A 17,486-nucleotide genomic window follows, 5' to 3' on the forward strand; every position below is an offset into this window, starting at 1 on the left:
TGGTGGCTGTCACCCTGCAGTGGGCAGAAAACTGCATGGGGTGCACTCATGGCTAAGGCCCAGCTGTGACAGGCTGGTGGATCCTCAGGGCAGAACTGCCTTGGGGCACAAGCAAACATGAAGTGCTGGTGGGGCTGCTGCCCACCCACAGTGCCCACGCTGGAGATCGGGGCAGTGCTCCCAGCAGCAGAGAACCTCGACTGCCCTTTCACAGCCAAAACCCTCCCTTTTGTGGGGAGCATGGACATACCCCAGGGAGCACCCTACTCCCACATATCCAGGCAGCACACCCCTGCCTCTGTCCCCCATACAAACTTGCATATGCATGGGCACAGCCCGGGCTCCTTTACCCCCAAACTTTATTCATGTGGCACATTTACAGCAAGGATTGGAATAACTAGACAATGAAAATGCTGGGGTTGCATTATCGGTTGGTTTAACTGGAACACCACACACCATGCAGTCATGTACCGCCAAGTTCAGTGCCTGTATTGCCCTTCTGGCTGCCGTCACCGGCTTCGCTCCAGGCCATGCACGCACGGGCCTGGGGCTGCAGCCTCCCTGCAGGTCAGTGCCCGGACAAGGGCTCCATTCAGCAGGGCCCTGGGGCTGGGTGACACTGAGAGGACGTGCGCCCTCAGCCCACCCCACGGCTCCCCCCAACCGCCCTGGCCAGCCGGGAGCCCACCCAGCCGGAGGGGATGTGCTCGGCAACTCTCTCAGGCAACAAGCCAGCTGCTGCTGAGCGTCCGCAGGGACCTGTGAGGGGCACAGCACGTGGGGGGCTGAGCCTCAGCTCGGGAACCGAGGGAGGTTGGTGGGGAGCGCGCTCAGGGGCCTGGGGCAATCTGCAGCTCCCCTGCTCAGGTACCTGCGGGCCGGGGGCCAGCGCGCGCTGGCACGTCCACCACCGGACACGGACACGGTGCTGTGGCGGGCCTGTCCCCCATGGAGCTGGAATTGATCGGCGGGGACGGCGCAGGGCTGGGCATCCCACCCAGCCCCGCAAGAGGCACGAGCAGACGGAACGGGGACGGGACGGGGCTCCATGCGGACACTGTCACGTCCCTCCTGCCGCCCGCCCGTCCGCTGGGCCCCTGCCCCACTGAAGGGAGCCCTCCGGGGCCCTGCAGCCCGCGGTGGGGCTGCCAGGGGCTCTGCAGCGGAGAATACAGGCACTTCACCTTGAACATAAAGAGACGGATCGCGTTTGTCACATACAGGAGTCAGAGAGGGGTTAGTGTTGACTCAAAAAGGGGAAAAGGCGCTCAGGGGAGAGGTGGGGGGAGCTGGCAGGGAGGGCGAGGGGCCGTCTCGACACACTGAGCCTCCGTGAGCGCTGCCCGAGTGCAGGCACACACCGGCATCGCTGCAGCAGCCGTCGAGGCCTGAAAACATAAAACCAGAGAAGAGAAAGAAGAAGGGAAGGTGGGTACGGCCCATGCCAGGGTGGAGATGGGGGATGCTCTGGCTACAGGGCGGGAGAGGGAGGACGGGGCGGGATATGGAGGGAGGGACGGAAATCAGGAGCCAAAGAAAAAGAACAAACTACAAGTCTAAAATGTGGTGCAAGCGCCCTATGCGGCTGTCCGCTAGCATGGCATAATGTCCGGAGCAGCCCAGAGAGGGAGTCACATCAGGTCTACACAGATTTGCCTTCCCATATATACAACCTCTACTGGAGTTAACAGCTGAAATTGAGATTTTTTTGTGTCGGTTCCTCTGGCCTCGGTTGCCGGTTTTTTTTTAATGCTGGAGCCCGTCCTCCCCGCCTCGCCGGCGCCGGGCGCATGCAGCCCTTGCCTGGCTTGCCTCGGGGATCAAAAGGGTTTGGAGGTCTGCTTGAAGATGAAGCCTCTATGGGCCAGTGTCTTCATGATGTTGGCGATGTTCTTGCAGTCATCTAAGGAGAAAGCACAGAGATACCGGGTTAGAGGCATGATCCAAACAGGAGTTGTTGGAGCAAGCACCGAATCCCATGCTGGGCCTGTGTCCTCACCAGTCCAGGTACTCTGTCCCAAGGACCTTGCAGTGATGTGAGGTGATTGCAGAGTTCCCAGTCCCAGCACTGGCCACCTGCATCCCGGTACGACCCAGTGCTGCGCTGAGATGGATCCATGCCCAGGACCTGGAGGTTGGGGTCATCCATGTCCCCACCAGAGCCAGCCCGTGGTGCCTCCCTATGCCCACTGACCAGAGGGTGACAAGTGGCGGGTGGCTGGGATGGCAAGCTACAGCCACTCCTGGTGCCAGGCCATGGCAGAGCAGCAAGATGGGAAGGGGGAAGGCTCTGGTGTTATTTACCTGGGACTAAACTCAGGCACTGTTTGCTAAAATAGAAGCTGGGCTTAAATTGATTCCTAGTGTCTATATTTCATGTTGAAAATTGGCTTGTAAATCCATGTTTTGATCTATGAGGGCCGTCTCCTTAAGAAAAAGCAAGAGTAAATGTGTAATTTCTCCCTTGACAGCACACAGCGCAGAGGCGATCCTTCTTCCCGCTCCCCTCCGTTTCGGGACAGCTCCACTCGTTCCGATTACCACTCTTTCTTCCTCGCCCCACGCCTTGATGTCTCCATTTCATTACCGCCCGCCCATTTATCAAGCTGTTACCGTAAGGGTGACTTTGCCCACTTGCGTGTGGCAGCAGGGCCCGGCTGACACGGGGAGAGGGTGCCCCGGGAGGGGGGTGCAAGCAAGGCCCCCCTCTCCCCGCTGCTGCTGGATGGATGTTGTGGTGGAGGGAAGGCTGCATCATTACTGATGTGTAAATGATAAAGAAGCCTCCACATCCATCTCCCAACTGTAAATCCAGGGAGTGCTTTATAATCAAGCTACAGCGATAATAATGTGAAATTAGGTCTCTCTATCAACGGGAGGAGGCCTTTTAATCACAGCTTAAAGGGTGCAAACGCTGTTTATCATAATTGAACTGTATCCGGGCTAATTGTGGCCATATTTCACTGTCTAGGAGACAGCAGGCTGCCTGCTGACAGTGCCGCGTGCCGGATTGAGGGCCCCCCACAGCCGGGCAGCGCTGTCCTGCTGCCAGGCATCTGCCTGCAGGGATGGGGCTGCCCGGCCTCCTGGATGCTCCCTGCCAGGCCAGCAGCACTGCCCAGCCCCACTGTGCCCAGTGACCTGCTGGCAAAGCCATCACCTGTCCCCCAGCATCTGTTGGAGGTTCAGGACTTTCCCCATGCGCAGGTCCCCGAGGGGCTGCCATGAGCTGCCAGGGACCCTCCTGGCTGATGGCCAGCAGTGAAAGAGGTACTGTCCCCATCAGAGCCATGTGCCTCTGGAGTGTCCCCCAAGCCCTTCTCGTGGCACCCCTTCCCCTCACTGGTGTGCCAGACAGGGGACAGCAGCTGGGCATGAGGACAGCCCAACAAAGGAGAGGTGTCCCCAGCTCACTGGCTGGCACGGGGGCAGAGATGAGCCCATCTCTCTGTGCCTTTGTCCTCTCTGCTGCCCAAAGAGACACTGATGGCTGCATAAGGCGCCTGGAGGTGACAGGTGTCCTGCCCAGCCAAGCTACAATGCCAGCTCCTGCTGCTGTCACTTGTTCCCACTCAAGTGATCCCCTCACTGTCCTTAGGATCTCCTGCTCCATCTCATCCTCCAGACAAATGAGCCCCTCGGAAAGTCCTCAACCCTTGGAGCCAGCTGCCAGTGGGATCTAACAGGGTAATGGTGGCTTGAAAGCTGGGGAAACCAAGCTAAGAGGAGTGCAACTGTCTGTGGCCAGAGTACCCCCACCCAGCCAGCCCTGGCCTGGTACCCCCAAAAAGTAACAGCAAAGCAAATCCTGGAGCTGTGGCAGGTGGGTGGCAAGTGAGCAGTCTGGATGTGAAAGCACAGCCCCAGGTGTCCCACTGCCAACCTCACAGCCTGCAGCACTGCCCTGAGCTGGAGTGGGCACTGGGGCTTGACTATTGCTCCATATTGCTGAGGGGGAACTGCACAGAGACATGGGGAGCCACCAGACTGGCAGCAAGACCCCCTGGCACCTCCTGAGACTCCCAAGCTGGTCCTTGGGGACACCCTGTGGGACTGCTGTCTGTTTCCTGCACCCCATCATCTGCCTCTCCAAAACCCCCGGGTACTCTGTTGCCAGGTGCCAGTGCTGGGAGACACCCTGAACTCTGAGCTGCCACCCTGCAAAACCAGTGGGACCCTGTTGGGTCAGTGCCACCCACATGCCCATGGTGCCAGTGCTCTCCTTGCTGTCCCAAATGATGCCATGGCCCCTGACAGCGAGTGTGCCAAGCTCGTCATACGTCATTTAGTGAGACTCATTCCAAATCAGCGCTAAGGTAAACACGCTTATTATAATTATCCATGTAAAAAAAAATCAACAACAGCAGAACAACTTTCTAATATGCAATTACAGCCATCTATTGATTTTACAATGTAATCCGCTCCGATTGATTTAATAACACAATTATAGGCTGGCTCTCGGGATATTAGAGTGGGAGATTTTCATAAACTCCAAAGCAAAAAACTAAGCGGCTTTTAAAACAACACAGTCAGATGGCTGTTTGGGGAATTATTAGCAATATGAAATCCTCTAAATCTGGCCGTCGTTACCTTCTGAAAGGAATTTCTATTACAAAAATGGCAATTGACAGCCTAAGAGAGCGCGACCGGGATTGCTCTGCTGCTTTTCAGTGCTTAATCCATCGCAAAGGTGACCACGGGGCGGGGGACAAGCGGAGTCCGAGGCTGGCAGGAGGGCACAGGCACCCCTGCCCTCACCCAGCCCAGCTCTCCCTGGGGGGGACATGGCTGTGGCAGTGCTGCCCCAGCACCCAGGCTGGCACCCACCAGCCTGTCCCATCTGGTGACCCTGCCTGGGGCCAGGGAGGCTGGCATGTTGCAGAGTCCCCCCAACTTGATCCCCATCCCGGCACACCTGGTGTGTCCCAGTCCCAGACACCTCCAGGGGCTCAGGGGTGCCCATGTGTGTCCCAAGGCTGAGCAGGGTGATGGGGTGAAGGTGGTCCCATGCTGACCACACAGCTCTGCACAGCTCTGCACAGGCGCGCACACGCACGCGCGCCCCCGCTCTCCTCCTGCTCACTCCCTCAATGTATTCCCGACTTTATGGGCACATTTTTCTTGTCAAGCTGACAGGGTTGCTAAGTGGATTTCTCCCTGATATGCGGACGGATTATCACATTACTCCAATGTCCTACACAAACATATTACTTTATATTCAATAGCCCTAATGAATATAAACTGCTTTTTCTTTTTTTTTGGGGTGGGGGGTAATCTATAGATTTTTAATGAGGGCACTATTAACTCCCTCCTCTTTAAAACAGACTTAGGTGCAGCCTCTGAGTAGAAAATCAATGGTGTTATTGTAGGAATATTGTATATTGATATTGTAATAATAAGATGCAATTGATTTAGGGGTGTTGTGCGGTGTGTGTGAAAGGGGTCAGCCTGGGGTTATCCTACCTCCTGCAAACAGAGCGGTGGCTCTGCCCTGCCTCCCTGCCCCTCACCTTGCTGTGCCACTTCCGACCATCGCCCCATGTCCCCGTGCAGTGGCCCAGGATGGCTGGGGTTGAGCTCACCCTGAGGTGCTGGGTTCCGGGGCTGGCTGCCTCTGGGACCCTCCTTTGGTCCAGCTGCCAGAGCAGTGCGGGGGAATGTGACACCCCGGCCTCCCCTCCCCTCGCCCTGGCTGGCTTAGCCCACCAGGTTTTAACCCTCCTGCCCCGTGTGTTTCAGCATTACCCACTGTGACACCACACTGCCTCGACACCCTTGTTTCAGCGCTCTCCACATCCTGCCAAGCTCTCGCTGCGGTGACAGCCAAGGACAGCGACACATGCATACGCATGGGGCAGCAGGATGCTCTCGTAGTTCAGGCTGGAGTTTGTGGCCGTTCAGCATCATTGGCTGCCTTGTCCTTGGAGGGGCACAGACATTCCCATTGCACTCCTCTGCTGGGACGGAGGCAGAAAGCCCCCAGCCCATGGCACCGGGCTGACTGCCTGGTGTGTGCCCTCCCGCCAGCCACTGCACAGCGGCACCCCTGTGAACCCAGGATGAGGTCAAGGATTCCATCGGCAGGAGTCTGTGCTGCGGGACTGAGCTGCCAGGAGCAGCAATGCTCGCTTCAGGAGAGCATCAGCTCCACACCCAGCCCAGGCACTGGCGAGAGGGGTAGGGGCCACATCCGTATGTGTGCTGCCCTGCCAGCGTTTGTCCCGCCTCTCTCTCCCACCTCCCCACAGGACCGAACCACCCAGACACCTCCACCAGGCGGGCTCAGGGGACCGAGCGCTGCCGCAACCGCCGTGCACTGGGCCGAGACGCTCCCGGAGCAAGGAGGGAGCTTTCCCATCCTAGCAGCCGCCCCGGTGGGCTGTGGGTGGTCGGGGACTGCAGGGCCCCCCCAAACTTGCTCATTTGGAGGCAACCCCATCGCACCTGTGCTATGGCCGGGAAGACGGATCACCCCCGGCCCGAGCTGAGCAGGTCCATATTTAAACTGTCCCCATGCTTTATGGGCTGTACCAGAACTGATGCTCAGGCGCCGAGGGGCCATTTGTCAATGTTCTAATGGCAGATTACTGTTAATGAATAATATCACCGCTGCCTTTGTATAACAGCTCCGTGCAAAGCGGAAACAGGGCCGCCCGGTCAGGGCCGCCCAGAGCTTCCCCACCACCGCCCCGGGTGAGAGCAGGTGGCCTTGCGAGCGGCAGGAGCCGTACGGATCTCACGCAGTCTGGCACTGCTGCTGGCGTCCCCGGCAATCATGAATGGGAGCACCGGGTGCTGTGTCCCCACAGCGGGCTGTGCTGCTCCCTGTGAGCAGGAATGTGACAGGGGCAGGGAGTGACAGCATTTTCCCAGCACACAGAGCCAGGCTTTTGTGTTTCTCACCCTGTCCACACTGGAGCCAGGAGGGAGTTTGTGTCTGATCTGAATCCATCCCCACCATGACATGCTGGGCAAGGTGGCGACACCAGGATGCCTGCCATAGTGGTGACAAGGACTTGTCAGAGCCAAGAGCTCCCAGCTCCCAGGGATCCATGGGGACACCAGGGATGGTCCTGCCGAGCTGCTCCCAAATTAATGGCCTCATAATCCTGCGCATGGGGCAAGGGGCTCTGCCTGCCCCACACAGCCGGCAGGTATATTAGGTGGAGCTGACAGCGACGTGCAGAATATTAAGAATAACTTACCTCATTATCTGCAATTACGTTACTGCCACACACCTCATTTCTTCATGAAGAAAAGAAAATTAGTTTTATATTGACTTCATCCCAGTGCCTCCCTGCCTGCCCCGCCACAGAGCGCCCGCACTGGCTCTGAAGAGGGGTTGGACACAATTCATACTCATCCTCCCTCAACCTGTTGCTGTCTCTGTCCCAGGGGGACAAGATACCTGTCCCACCCCCGGCACACTGGGGTCAGTGAGACCTCCAAATCCAGTTTACCCCAGCAGGGACACTGGAGCAGGGAGGGCCCACCTCTGGCAGTTCCCAGGTCAGTAGGAAGTGCAGCAAAAGGGGACCAGTATTGATGGACCTGCTGCCTTGGGCACTTTCTTCCTCCTACCCAGGCTGGCCACGGTCACCCCATGGGAGACAGGATGCTTCCTCCCATCCTCTGCGCTGGGAACCACTCTTCCCATCATGCAGCCACTGTGCTGGCCCCCTCCCAGGGCAGAGCTGGGTGGCTGGGGTCTCTGCACTGCAAGACACCTGGCTGTTGAGACACCTTCCAGCCTCACAGGCTGCTGGATAGCCTGGCACACGTGGGGAAACCAGGACAGCTGGGGCGTTCCTGCTGGAGAGAATGGGCAGCAGGGGCTGAGCTGTCTCACAACATTCCCAAAAACTCCTGGAGCCCATGAGCCCAAAGGGCACCAATGTTGCTAGGGCCAAGGGTGACGCAGGGTGTACAGAGACCTCAGCTTGTCCTTCAGCCTCTGTGCCTGTCCTTGCACATCCAGCATCCCCTGGCTGGCAGCCTTCCCTGAGCAAAGTGAACGCTGCCATCACCCCGCTCCCGGCTGTGCCCGCTCACCGTCCGGGAGAGAAGGGGAGCGGTGTGCACAGCAATACAGGGAAAAAAGCCAATTTCATCTTTATTAGAAGGAGATTTCTCTTTTAGTAATAAGCACACTTCAAATAATTAGCGTGTTTTACGTAATAATGAAATTATGGAAATGCAGGCCACTTATTCAAACAAGTCACCATTACCATATTTTTAAATATTAGACTTAATTAGAGTTTATCACTTCAGAGAAGTACGAGGAGTGGAGATTTTTTTCCTTTGCAAAAAAAATCCTCATAAAGTGTTTATTAAGAGCGGGTAAGAAGGGGATAATGATCTGTTTGGAAATTAAGGCAATCAAACATTTAATGCTCTGCACTCCTGTAGGCAAAAGCATTCAAATGAGTCAATTATACATCCATTATCCAGGCACGATTAAACAAGGCAGGACGGGGAATTTGTCCTCCGCATCATGCGATTGTCGTGAGGACTTATGTCCACTTAAAGGCAGCTAATAAAACACTAAACTTGGGAAGAAGAGGAAAAGAGGACTGAGCCAAGGGAAGAGAAGGGAAGAGAGGCAGCAGGTCAGCAGGACTGCAGAGGGGTTGAGGGTGGGAGGTGGGTAAGGATGGAGCTGTGTCTACATCGCAGCCCTTCATAAATCAAAGTAATTAAGTTAACATGAAAATCAACTTCACCATCCCGTTAAATTACAGCATTTGCATATTAGGACTCAAATGAAGTAGGTAGCAGGCAAGGGGGCTGGGAGGGGAGGAGGAAGTGGGGGGGGGGGGGGCATGGGAGAAGGATGGGGAGGACCGTGCACCAAAAGGGAACCATTTATTACGGTGAATAACTAATTTCAGAATTTATAGCGTTGGATTTTCGTTCCTGTGCCATTTATATTACAGAAGGAAATTAAGGGGCGGGCAGGAGGCTGGCTGGACATCTTTCTGCGTTATTGCTTGTCTGCCATTTGCAAATCATTATTAATTGTGGCCCGTGTCGCTGGTGCAGCAGGGCAGGGTGCCTGGACAGGCAGAGCAGACACACATATCTCTTCATCAGGACCCCAGCCGCTAGCCCTGGAGAGCCAATTACCCCTCCCTGATTGGTATCAGATAAGGAGGGAATTTTTACAAATTAGGGAATAAATAGAATTTCCACACGTGGAGCAGGGAGGGCTTGAGAGGCAGTAATGAAAAACGATACATCACCATCAGCCAGACAACCCTATTCATACGCCGATGCATTACACTCACTACTCATAATCCCATCGAGTGACAGACAACCGCCAAGCCGGCTGAGCCGGAGGGGAGCACATCCCGATGGTCAGTCCACTCCGGAGCACGGTCTCCAGCCACCAGCACCCTTGTCCAGGGCAGTCCAGGGAGGTCCCTGTTCCACCAGCCCCATGGCGCAGCCTCTGCCGTGACCTCAAGGGCTGCACACAGCCTGCATGGCATCACTCAGCTTGTGCAGGCAGTGGGGACAGACCTCCTGGCACAAGAACCATCCCTGCTCTGGAGCCCAGCAGGACAAGCCTCCAAACTCAGCCCCAAGTTTGGTGGTTAAAGCCACCCAGCTGAATCCAAGACTCTCACCAGTCTCCCTTATCCCTGTGGGCAAAGCACATCTTCCCCAACATTATTCAGTCCAAACTGTGTCCTGAAGAAGACTGCCCCCTCCCTTGGTGGCTCATGGCAGCATCCTGCTGTTACAGGATCCCTACCTAATTTCTGAGTTGTACTTGCCTGTTTATACTCTTCAGCCCTCAAATCAGCCCCCACAGCTCTCAGCTTTGCTGCTCAGCCAGCCCTGGGTACTCTACAGCACTGAAATCCCTGTGTCACCTTGTGAGCAGTGCTGGGCTCAAAAATGCCACAGGAGCAAAGGATGTGCTTCTGCATGGCTCTGCTCCATTAAGAATGGGCTCAGGCTTGGATACCTCCATTTCCCTTAAGCCGCTGAGGCAGCCCCAACGCCAGCCCTTGCTCAGGGCAGACCCCAGAGCCACCAGCCGCCTGCATCCCCCACACCAGCACATCCACTTCCAGACCCTGGCAGCTCCCTGTCCTTTTCCTGGGCTGTGACAGCACTGTATGGCCCTGGGAAAACAGCAGGCATTCAACTAACAGGGCCTGGCATGCAGCTGGCCTCAGAAAGAGCAAATCCTGGAAGTGCAGGGACCCTGCTGACATTCGTGAGCCCAGTTTGCTCTGTGTTCCCCAGCGCCAGAGCCATGCGCCTCCACGCCTGTAATTAGCTCTCCCTTATGACAAGCACGTCACTAAACAAAATGCTCGGCAGATCAATCTCTCCTGTAAGTCACGCAGCCTTTAATTTATTCAGCATACAATGTCGCTCCACCGCTGGCTTCCTGTAATTTATACCGTACACTGTCGTGTATTATTTAACTCATCTGAGTGTTTTACAGCTCCCCTCAAAGTCGCCATGCAAAATAAAGTCACTGTGGGGCACCAGCAAGGTGCAGGGAGGATGCAAACTGCCCTCTTGCTGATATGGGACCCCTGGCCTGGCTCAGGGACAAGGTGGTAGTGTCAATTTGCTGCAGAAATTGGTAGCTCAAGACCCTCCTTGTGGGTGGGAATGAGAATGGAAGGTGGATCCCCACAGGAGCCCAGTAAACTGCAGGCTCCAATGCTGGTGCTTCCTTAGAGGAGGAAAGGATGATGGCAGGGGGGAGAGGGCAGCAGGACTCTTGTCAGGCCCTGAGAGCAGGAGCGGTCCTGCCCCAAAACTGGGGTAAGGACTGGGGTTAGACTAGGCTGAGAGGCGGCCAGTAGCTGGGGCAGCTGCTCTGAGCAGCTCATCAAGAGCTTGTCTTTGGCCGTGCAGCTGAATGGAAACAGTCAGTGATGTAGAGCTGGATATCCTCCGCAGGGAAGGTTAAAACCTCTGTTCAGTGTAAAGTTGCCATATCTAAGCACTTATGATCATGATATTTATGGCTAGTTTATTCCAGGCTGTTAAAGGCAGCAGTAGTTATCCACAGATAAAAGGAATTCGACTCCCTTGACACCTTTTCTCCCTGCAGTGAAGGCATGCCTGGCCGGAGCCGGGTGCTTGTGGTGTTGTAACTCATCCAATGGTCCCTGCCAGAGGCAGCACGGGGGCCAGACATGCAGATACTTGGCATGTCAGGGATGGTGACTCTCTTTCTCCTGTGTGGGAGTTGTGGGCAGAGACACGGCAGATGCTGACTCCCTGCCCCTGACAGATGCCGCTGGGGCCAGATGGTCCCCAGGCTGCAGGGAGCCAATTTGGTTTGACCTCTACCACTGCTGTTGGCTCTGCTCCACATCCAGCTCCTGACACCCAGTCCCACCACTGGGATTGGGACCCTAATTAGGGAGAAATTTCAAGGTAGAGATGAGTGAGTTTATAAAGCTGAGTTTCTCTGTCTGAGTGACATGAGATGTCAGAGAAAAGGAAATAAAAGGTAAGAATGCAATTCCAGTGCTGCCAAGAGTGTGTTGCAAGTCCTAATGGAAAGTTCTCCTGCTCTTTAAAGCTTGGTCAGATGGCCTAGTTATTGCTTTAAAAGGACTAAGAATCAAACTGCGACGCTGCACTCGAAGCCTTCAAATAAAGCGAGCTGTGTTTCTGCAAGTCCGGCGAGGCAGAGGCAGGCGATTACACAGAGGAGGGCAGGTCTCTCTATCTTGGAGGGAGACCTACCTATTTTTAAACATTAGCTCTAAATCAGCATCTCACCTCTTTGTCTAACCCAAACCCTCTCTCGCCTTCTGGAGGAAAGATCAAACGCCAGCCCTGCTGCCATTGTTTCTCTCCCAGCGAGATGGATGCGGGACTGTAATCTTCCCACAAAGCTGCACGCTTCAAAGGTATCAAAAGTGCTTATTAAAAGTCCTCGGAAAGTAATTTAATAACATCCCAAAAGACTGGAAAAATCAGCGCTGGCAGCTCAAAATATAACCTGGCAAGGGAGATGGGCCCCTGTTTAACATGACAGGCTGTGGGCAGCTGCACACAGGGCCAGGGTGCTTGGGCACACAGAGCTGCTATCTCCCCACGCTGTGACTGCTCTGGTGCTGTCTGGTCTCCTGTCAGGGACACAGCCAGGTGAGCCGAAGTGTGGGGGACTCTGTGGGGCCGCATGGGACTGTGTCCCCACCAAGGGCTTTGCTGGGCCAGGGGTGTCCTCATGTGGTGTGGACAGAGTGCATCTGTCTGCCCCGGCTCTGTTCCCCTTGCTGAGCTGGAGAGCCCTGCACCATCCCAGAGGCAGGATTTCAGGCTTGCCCCTGGAACATAAAAAGCACTGTGTGGCTTTTCCAGCCATCTCAGCAGCTGCTGGAGCAGCAGCTTTGTGCAAGGCTTGCCCAGACTGCCAGGCTGGAGAGAGCCACCTGCAAAGGGGATGTCAGCTACCTGTGTGATGGTCCTTACCTGGCACAGATGGGGATGTCAGCCAGACCTGCAAAGCCACGTAAGAGAGCCATGTGCTGTGTGAGACAGACCTGCACATCTCCACAGGGATGGGCGGCACATGTGCCTTCCCACGAGCGCTTAAGCGCAGCAGGCACGTGCTCACAGCTGCAGCGGCATGAGGGCTGTGCTCCCTTGTATCCCCCCGAGCTGGTCCCTGCTCCCAACCTCACGGGAGGCAACTCATGGGACCCTAGGGCTGAATGGTGCAGGCTCCCGTGGAAAGGGGCAGGGGACGGAAATTAACGCTCCAGCCTCCGTCTCATCCTGCCCATTAGCGGGGCTGTTTTACTCCGGATCATTAAATATGTATATCTTATTACACGCCTTGTTACAGTATTGAGCTCTATTGACTGATAATAAATTCCAAGCATCATCCTGGTCATAAATTTATCTGGAGATGATGAAGACTCAATAATCTAGTCATGCAGATAATATGATAGGGCCTTAAAAAAGATCATTACATTATATGCCAAAATTAAAAGTGAAATACACTTTATTAACACTGTTTCCACACTTGGGGCCATTACTTGTTATATCCCCTCTTGCCCTCCCACCCACCTGCATACCGTCCCTCGGATCAGCCAGAGAAGGCAAGACAAGGCAGAGCTGCCACAGCTCTACCCTAGCAGGAACCTGGCAGAAGGGTACAGGAGGGTGGCAGGTGGCACAGATGGGACTTCCCAGCTTAACTCCAAAGATGCTGGGCCCTGCCTGGTACAGCATTGCTGCCCTGCCCATTGGGCCATGGCTCCTGAGCATCTCCAGGTATTTCAACAAACCCCTACCTGATAGGGCCTGCAGGCCCTGGCTGCAGTCATTGGGACAAAGGACAGCCTTGTGTCCCACATTTAGAAGGAAAGGAACAACTTTCTGCAGCTCCTGAGAAAGCTGCCCACCAGCTGGGGTTAACCCAACAGCTCCCACCTGACAGCTTCTTTCCCACAGGCTCGGGCAAGCTGCAGTGCCAAGACAGGGGTCCCCACTCATGCCTGGCCGTGCTGCAGTGTGGCAGACAGATGTGGAGCAGAAATGGGATGTGGGTGCAGTGGGTGACCTCTCTGAGAGAGGAGGGTGCTCGGCAGGCTCCCAGCACCCCAGTGCCAGTCTCATCACCAGTCCCTTGGTGAGATGGTAAGGGCTGGGCAGCTCCTGAACAACGGCCCCCGGGGCCTGGGGCTTGGCCCCCTCCTTCCGCTGGGCCCTCCAAAGACATTCCTCTCCTTTAATAAGAAGGTCACAGCCACTTAAACTCCTCTGATGAGGGCAGGTGGCTCGTGCCCTCCTGCCTGGCAGGGCCGGCCTGGCCACGTTCCCCCCTGCAGATCAATGGCACACAGCAAGTTTAAAGCATCCCCACCGCAGCCCCCCTTCCTTCGGCCACCTTCCTCTCCAGACACGCAAGGTGACAAGCGCTGGGGGGCCCACGGATCAATGCTGCGACACGGATCGGCTGCCGGGAAAAACCAATTGCAGATCAGATGGAAACCGACTTCTTCTTGTATCTGCCCGGCTCTCTCAGGGATAGATTGGCTGGAGAAATCCGATGGTGAGAAGAGACAAAGGGGGAGGCGATGGGGAGAGGAGGAAAGGGCTGATAATGCTCCTGCCGCGGCTCTAATCTGTGACAGCCCGAGGATTTGCTGAAAACCATTATCACACTGCTCTCCCTTCTCTTGTCCCTGATAAAGCCCCGGCTAATCTGTTTGTTGCAGGTATTGAACAATGCATTTAGCGAAACAAGGGGTGTGTGTGCCCGCCGAGCACATTTTTTTCCCCCTGCACCTCCGGCTTCACCGGGAGGCGACGGGGTAGCAGGGAGGGCAGGGATGGTTTCGGGTGCAGACTTGGTGTGGACAGCGGGCTGAGGTGCCATTCCTGGCACACGGAAACATCTCTGCTGAATACCCTTAGCGAGTTTTGGAAGCGTCTCTCTAGGCAGTGTGTTCCACCTTTATAACGCAATCGCGGAGGGCGATGAGCGAAGCCCTGGCGATGCTGCAGTGCCGTGACAATCCCAGCGGGAATTCCACCGCAGCCCACCGCAGACCCAGCCGCACTCCCACGGGGCAGAGCAGCTGAGATGGGGGGACACAGGGAGTCTGTGCCCCGGGAACAGCTCCCGGGCCACTCATCTGCTGGAGTTTGGCTCGGCTAGTGCCTGCCTGTCCCAGTGCTGACCTCGTCCCTCCCCTTTGTGAGAAGCGCTTTCTCCGGGGAGGAGAGATAATTCAGTGGCTGTGAAAGCCCAGACCCGGGGCTCCCGCAGCCGCCTGTTACAAACAGTTCTAGTGGAACATTAATTATAGTAATTTAGCCGTGGAACACTAACTGCAGCCAGTGCAATAGCATTCAGTACATTAGTGGCTATAACCCACTCCTTAAAAAAGACATTTGGCTACTGACAGCTGATAAAATGAGTTGTGAAGCATAACCAAAGGGAAAAAAAAATAACCAGAAGTGTGCTGGGAGCGAGCTGTGGGGTGGGAGGGCGGGGGGCAGCACCCCACAGGGTGCTGGGGGGCACAGGAGGTGCAGGCGGAGGGGCAGGAGGTGTCGGGGGGCTGCAACACGCACCCTCCTGCCCGGCACATGGCCCACGGGCCAGCGGGCTCCCCGTGCCCCGGGCAGAGGAGGCGAGGCAGGGGCACGGCTGCGACTCGGCAGTATGTCAAACAGAAGGACATTTCCTTCTATCTCCCAGCCGCCGCCCCAGGGCACAATCCACCTACATTCAATCTTTACTCCACTACACATGTTTCCTTTCCAGCCTCGGATTATTTTTTATCATCAAATTACTGTGGTGATAAGATGGAGTAGATGTGATAGCGAGCAGAGCGTCTGTCCTCCCCTCTTTCCCCCGCCTCCGGCAGCATCCCTCCTTCCTCCACCACCCCCAGCCTCCTGCCCTGAGCAGGCAGGGTGGTATCCAAATGTCAGGCGGTGAGGAGAGACCCCCTGTGCAGCCGGATGTGCTGGCTGGGACCAACCCGTGGCTGACGGCGAGTGCCTGGGTGCAGGCAGGCTGCAGGTGGCCATCAAGCTGTCTGGGAAAACTTGCAGGTGCCCTGTCATGGTGTGGGACCCCGCCAGCAGCCAGAGCCCAGCATCCGCTCCCCACTGCTCTGCCGCAGCACCCTGGCTCCCTCATGGCACCCAGTGCCCCAGCCCAGCACCAGAGGTGTGACAGCACAGTGACACCGGTGAGGCAGCAGGGACACAGGGAGCCCTGGTGCAGGGGTGGCCAGGAAAATTACAGCCATGCTGTTACCAGCCTGAGAAGCGCTGCGAGGCCCTGCTGTGATGAATCCTCCCCTTCTCCTTGTTTACTCCAGTCTGCAACAAATGAGTCCCTGTCCATCCAGGGATAGCTCATCTGCAGGAATGCTCTTTCAGACCTCTCCCTCTAATCCCTATTAATTTAAATAATGCTTGCCCACTCTTCTCAAACTATTTATTATTTATCAGGTTTGTTTATTTGTAGCTAACAGGTAGCGCTCAGCATGCGTCCCCGGCACAGGGACAGGGGCCGTTCATCACACTGGCTCCCCCGCCATCCACCATCCGTCAATTACTCCTGCTTCCTTTAATTAGTAATGAGGACTAATATCTCTGCCTGGGATGGTGGCTGAAGCGGAACTTCCCTCCGGTGGCATCCGAGCAGCACAAGGGAGGGAATGAAAAATAAATAACTGCGCCAGGCTGTGGCTGCTGCTCCCAAATGAGTAGGGGTGCTTGCCAGACCCATACACCCCTTCCCAGGGAGGATCTGGTTCCCTGTACATCAGAGGCTCCTACCCAGCAGGGCAGGGGAGGTGATGCCTGCCAGGCGCCAATCCATGGGTGCCCTTTCCCACACAGCAGGGCCATCCCAAACCACGAGGGATCCCCTGCCGAGTCCCAGCTGTTGAACTCTGCAGGGGTATTGGCAAGGGGAAGCCTAAATTAAATGCCCATTAGAGCCTCTGGCCTCGTCTGGCAAGCCCGGGGAGCTCTGTATCAGAACATGCCATCCAGAGGCAGCCTAATAGCGAAGGCAGCACATGATATAAATGGAGCCCCTTTGATTTATTGACTGGGAGAAGTTTTTACACGATAGCCCATTAAGACGGACGGCTCTGTTTACAGCCAGGCCATCTAGCTATAGGGACCCTGCACTGGATGGTGTGTTTTGCTATTGCTCTTCAGGCAGACATCTCATTAAGGGGAACAGCATATGGAGCTCTTTGGATCTATACTTCACAAGTCCTGAGGGAGGCTTTTACCATTTTTAATAAGCGGGCAAGGTTAGCAAACCTGCAACGCAGTGACCTCCCCTCCCTGTGCGATGGATCTCCCTGAAACGCAGAGAGCCGGACTCACCGGGTGCATGCGGGACTCCATAAATCACCTCCCTGCTGCCGGCCAGGGAAGGGGGGATGGCAGTGGGGGTATGGAGAAGGCAACATCACAGCCAAAACAGGATGACAGCCATGCATGGCTCAGCCAAACACAGTGGGGGCTGGCAGCTTGGTGGGCAGTGGTGTGGAGTGTGCCCCTGACCATCATGCTGGTCAGGTGATGGGCATCATGTTGGGTGACTCAGCTGGCAAAGGTGCTTTAAGGAGAGAGCGTTAATACGTTAGCCCACAGTGAAGGAAACAAAACCCCCAGCTGGATGTTGAGGGGGGATTATTCCATATTCAGTAACACGGCTGTTTAGGAGAACAAGTAATCTCTGACAAAGACCTCTGGCTCTTCTCCGATCTGATAAAGCCTTGCAGCCTACAGGCAAGCTGGCCTCTGCAGGGACTGCCACGGATGAATGCTGTGGGCTGAAGCTGCTAAGGCAGGAGGAGAATCAGGAAGGCAGGCACGTGGGGCGAGCCATCATGGGATATGGTGGACATGCTGCAAACAGCTCACCCAGAACACTTTTCCAAAGCAGAAGGGCTTGTGCAAGGTTTGGGTGTTACTGGTCAGGCACCTCTAACACCTCCAGGGACAGC

General features: G+C 55.8%; 1 protein-coding gene across 1 annotated transcript in view; it reads right to left on the reverse strand.

Moving 5' to 3' along the window:
• Positions 1-342: 342 nt before the first annotated feature.
• Positions 343-17,486, reverse strand: part of ERI3 (ERI1 exoribonuclease family member 3) — a 130,074-nt gene continuing 112,930 nt past the window's right edge. Inside the window, exon 8 of the mRNA XM_082286756.1 lies at positions 343-1,903. Coding sequence (XP_082142882.1) covers positions 1,821-1,903 — 83 coding nt within the window. The 3' untranslated portion in view covers positions 343-1,820. The remainder of the gene's footprint in view (positions 1,904-17,486) is intronic.

The sequence above is a fragment of the Coloeus monedula genome, assembly GCF_965178545.1.
Source record: "Coloeus monedula genome assembly, chromosome: 9".
Lineage (NCBI taxonomy): Eukaryota > Metazoa > Chordata > Aves > Passeriformes > Corvidae > Coloeus > Coloeus monedula.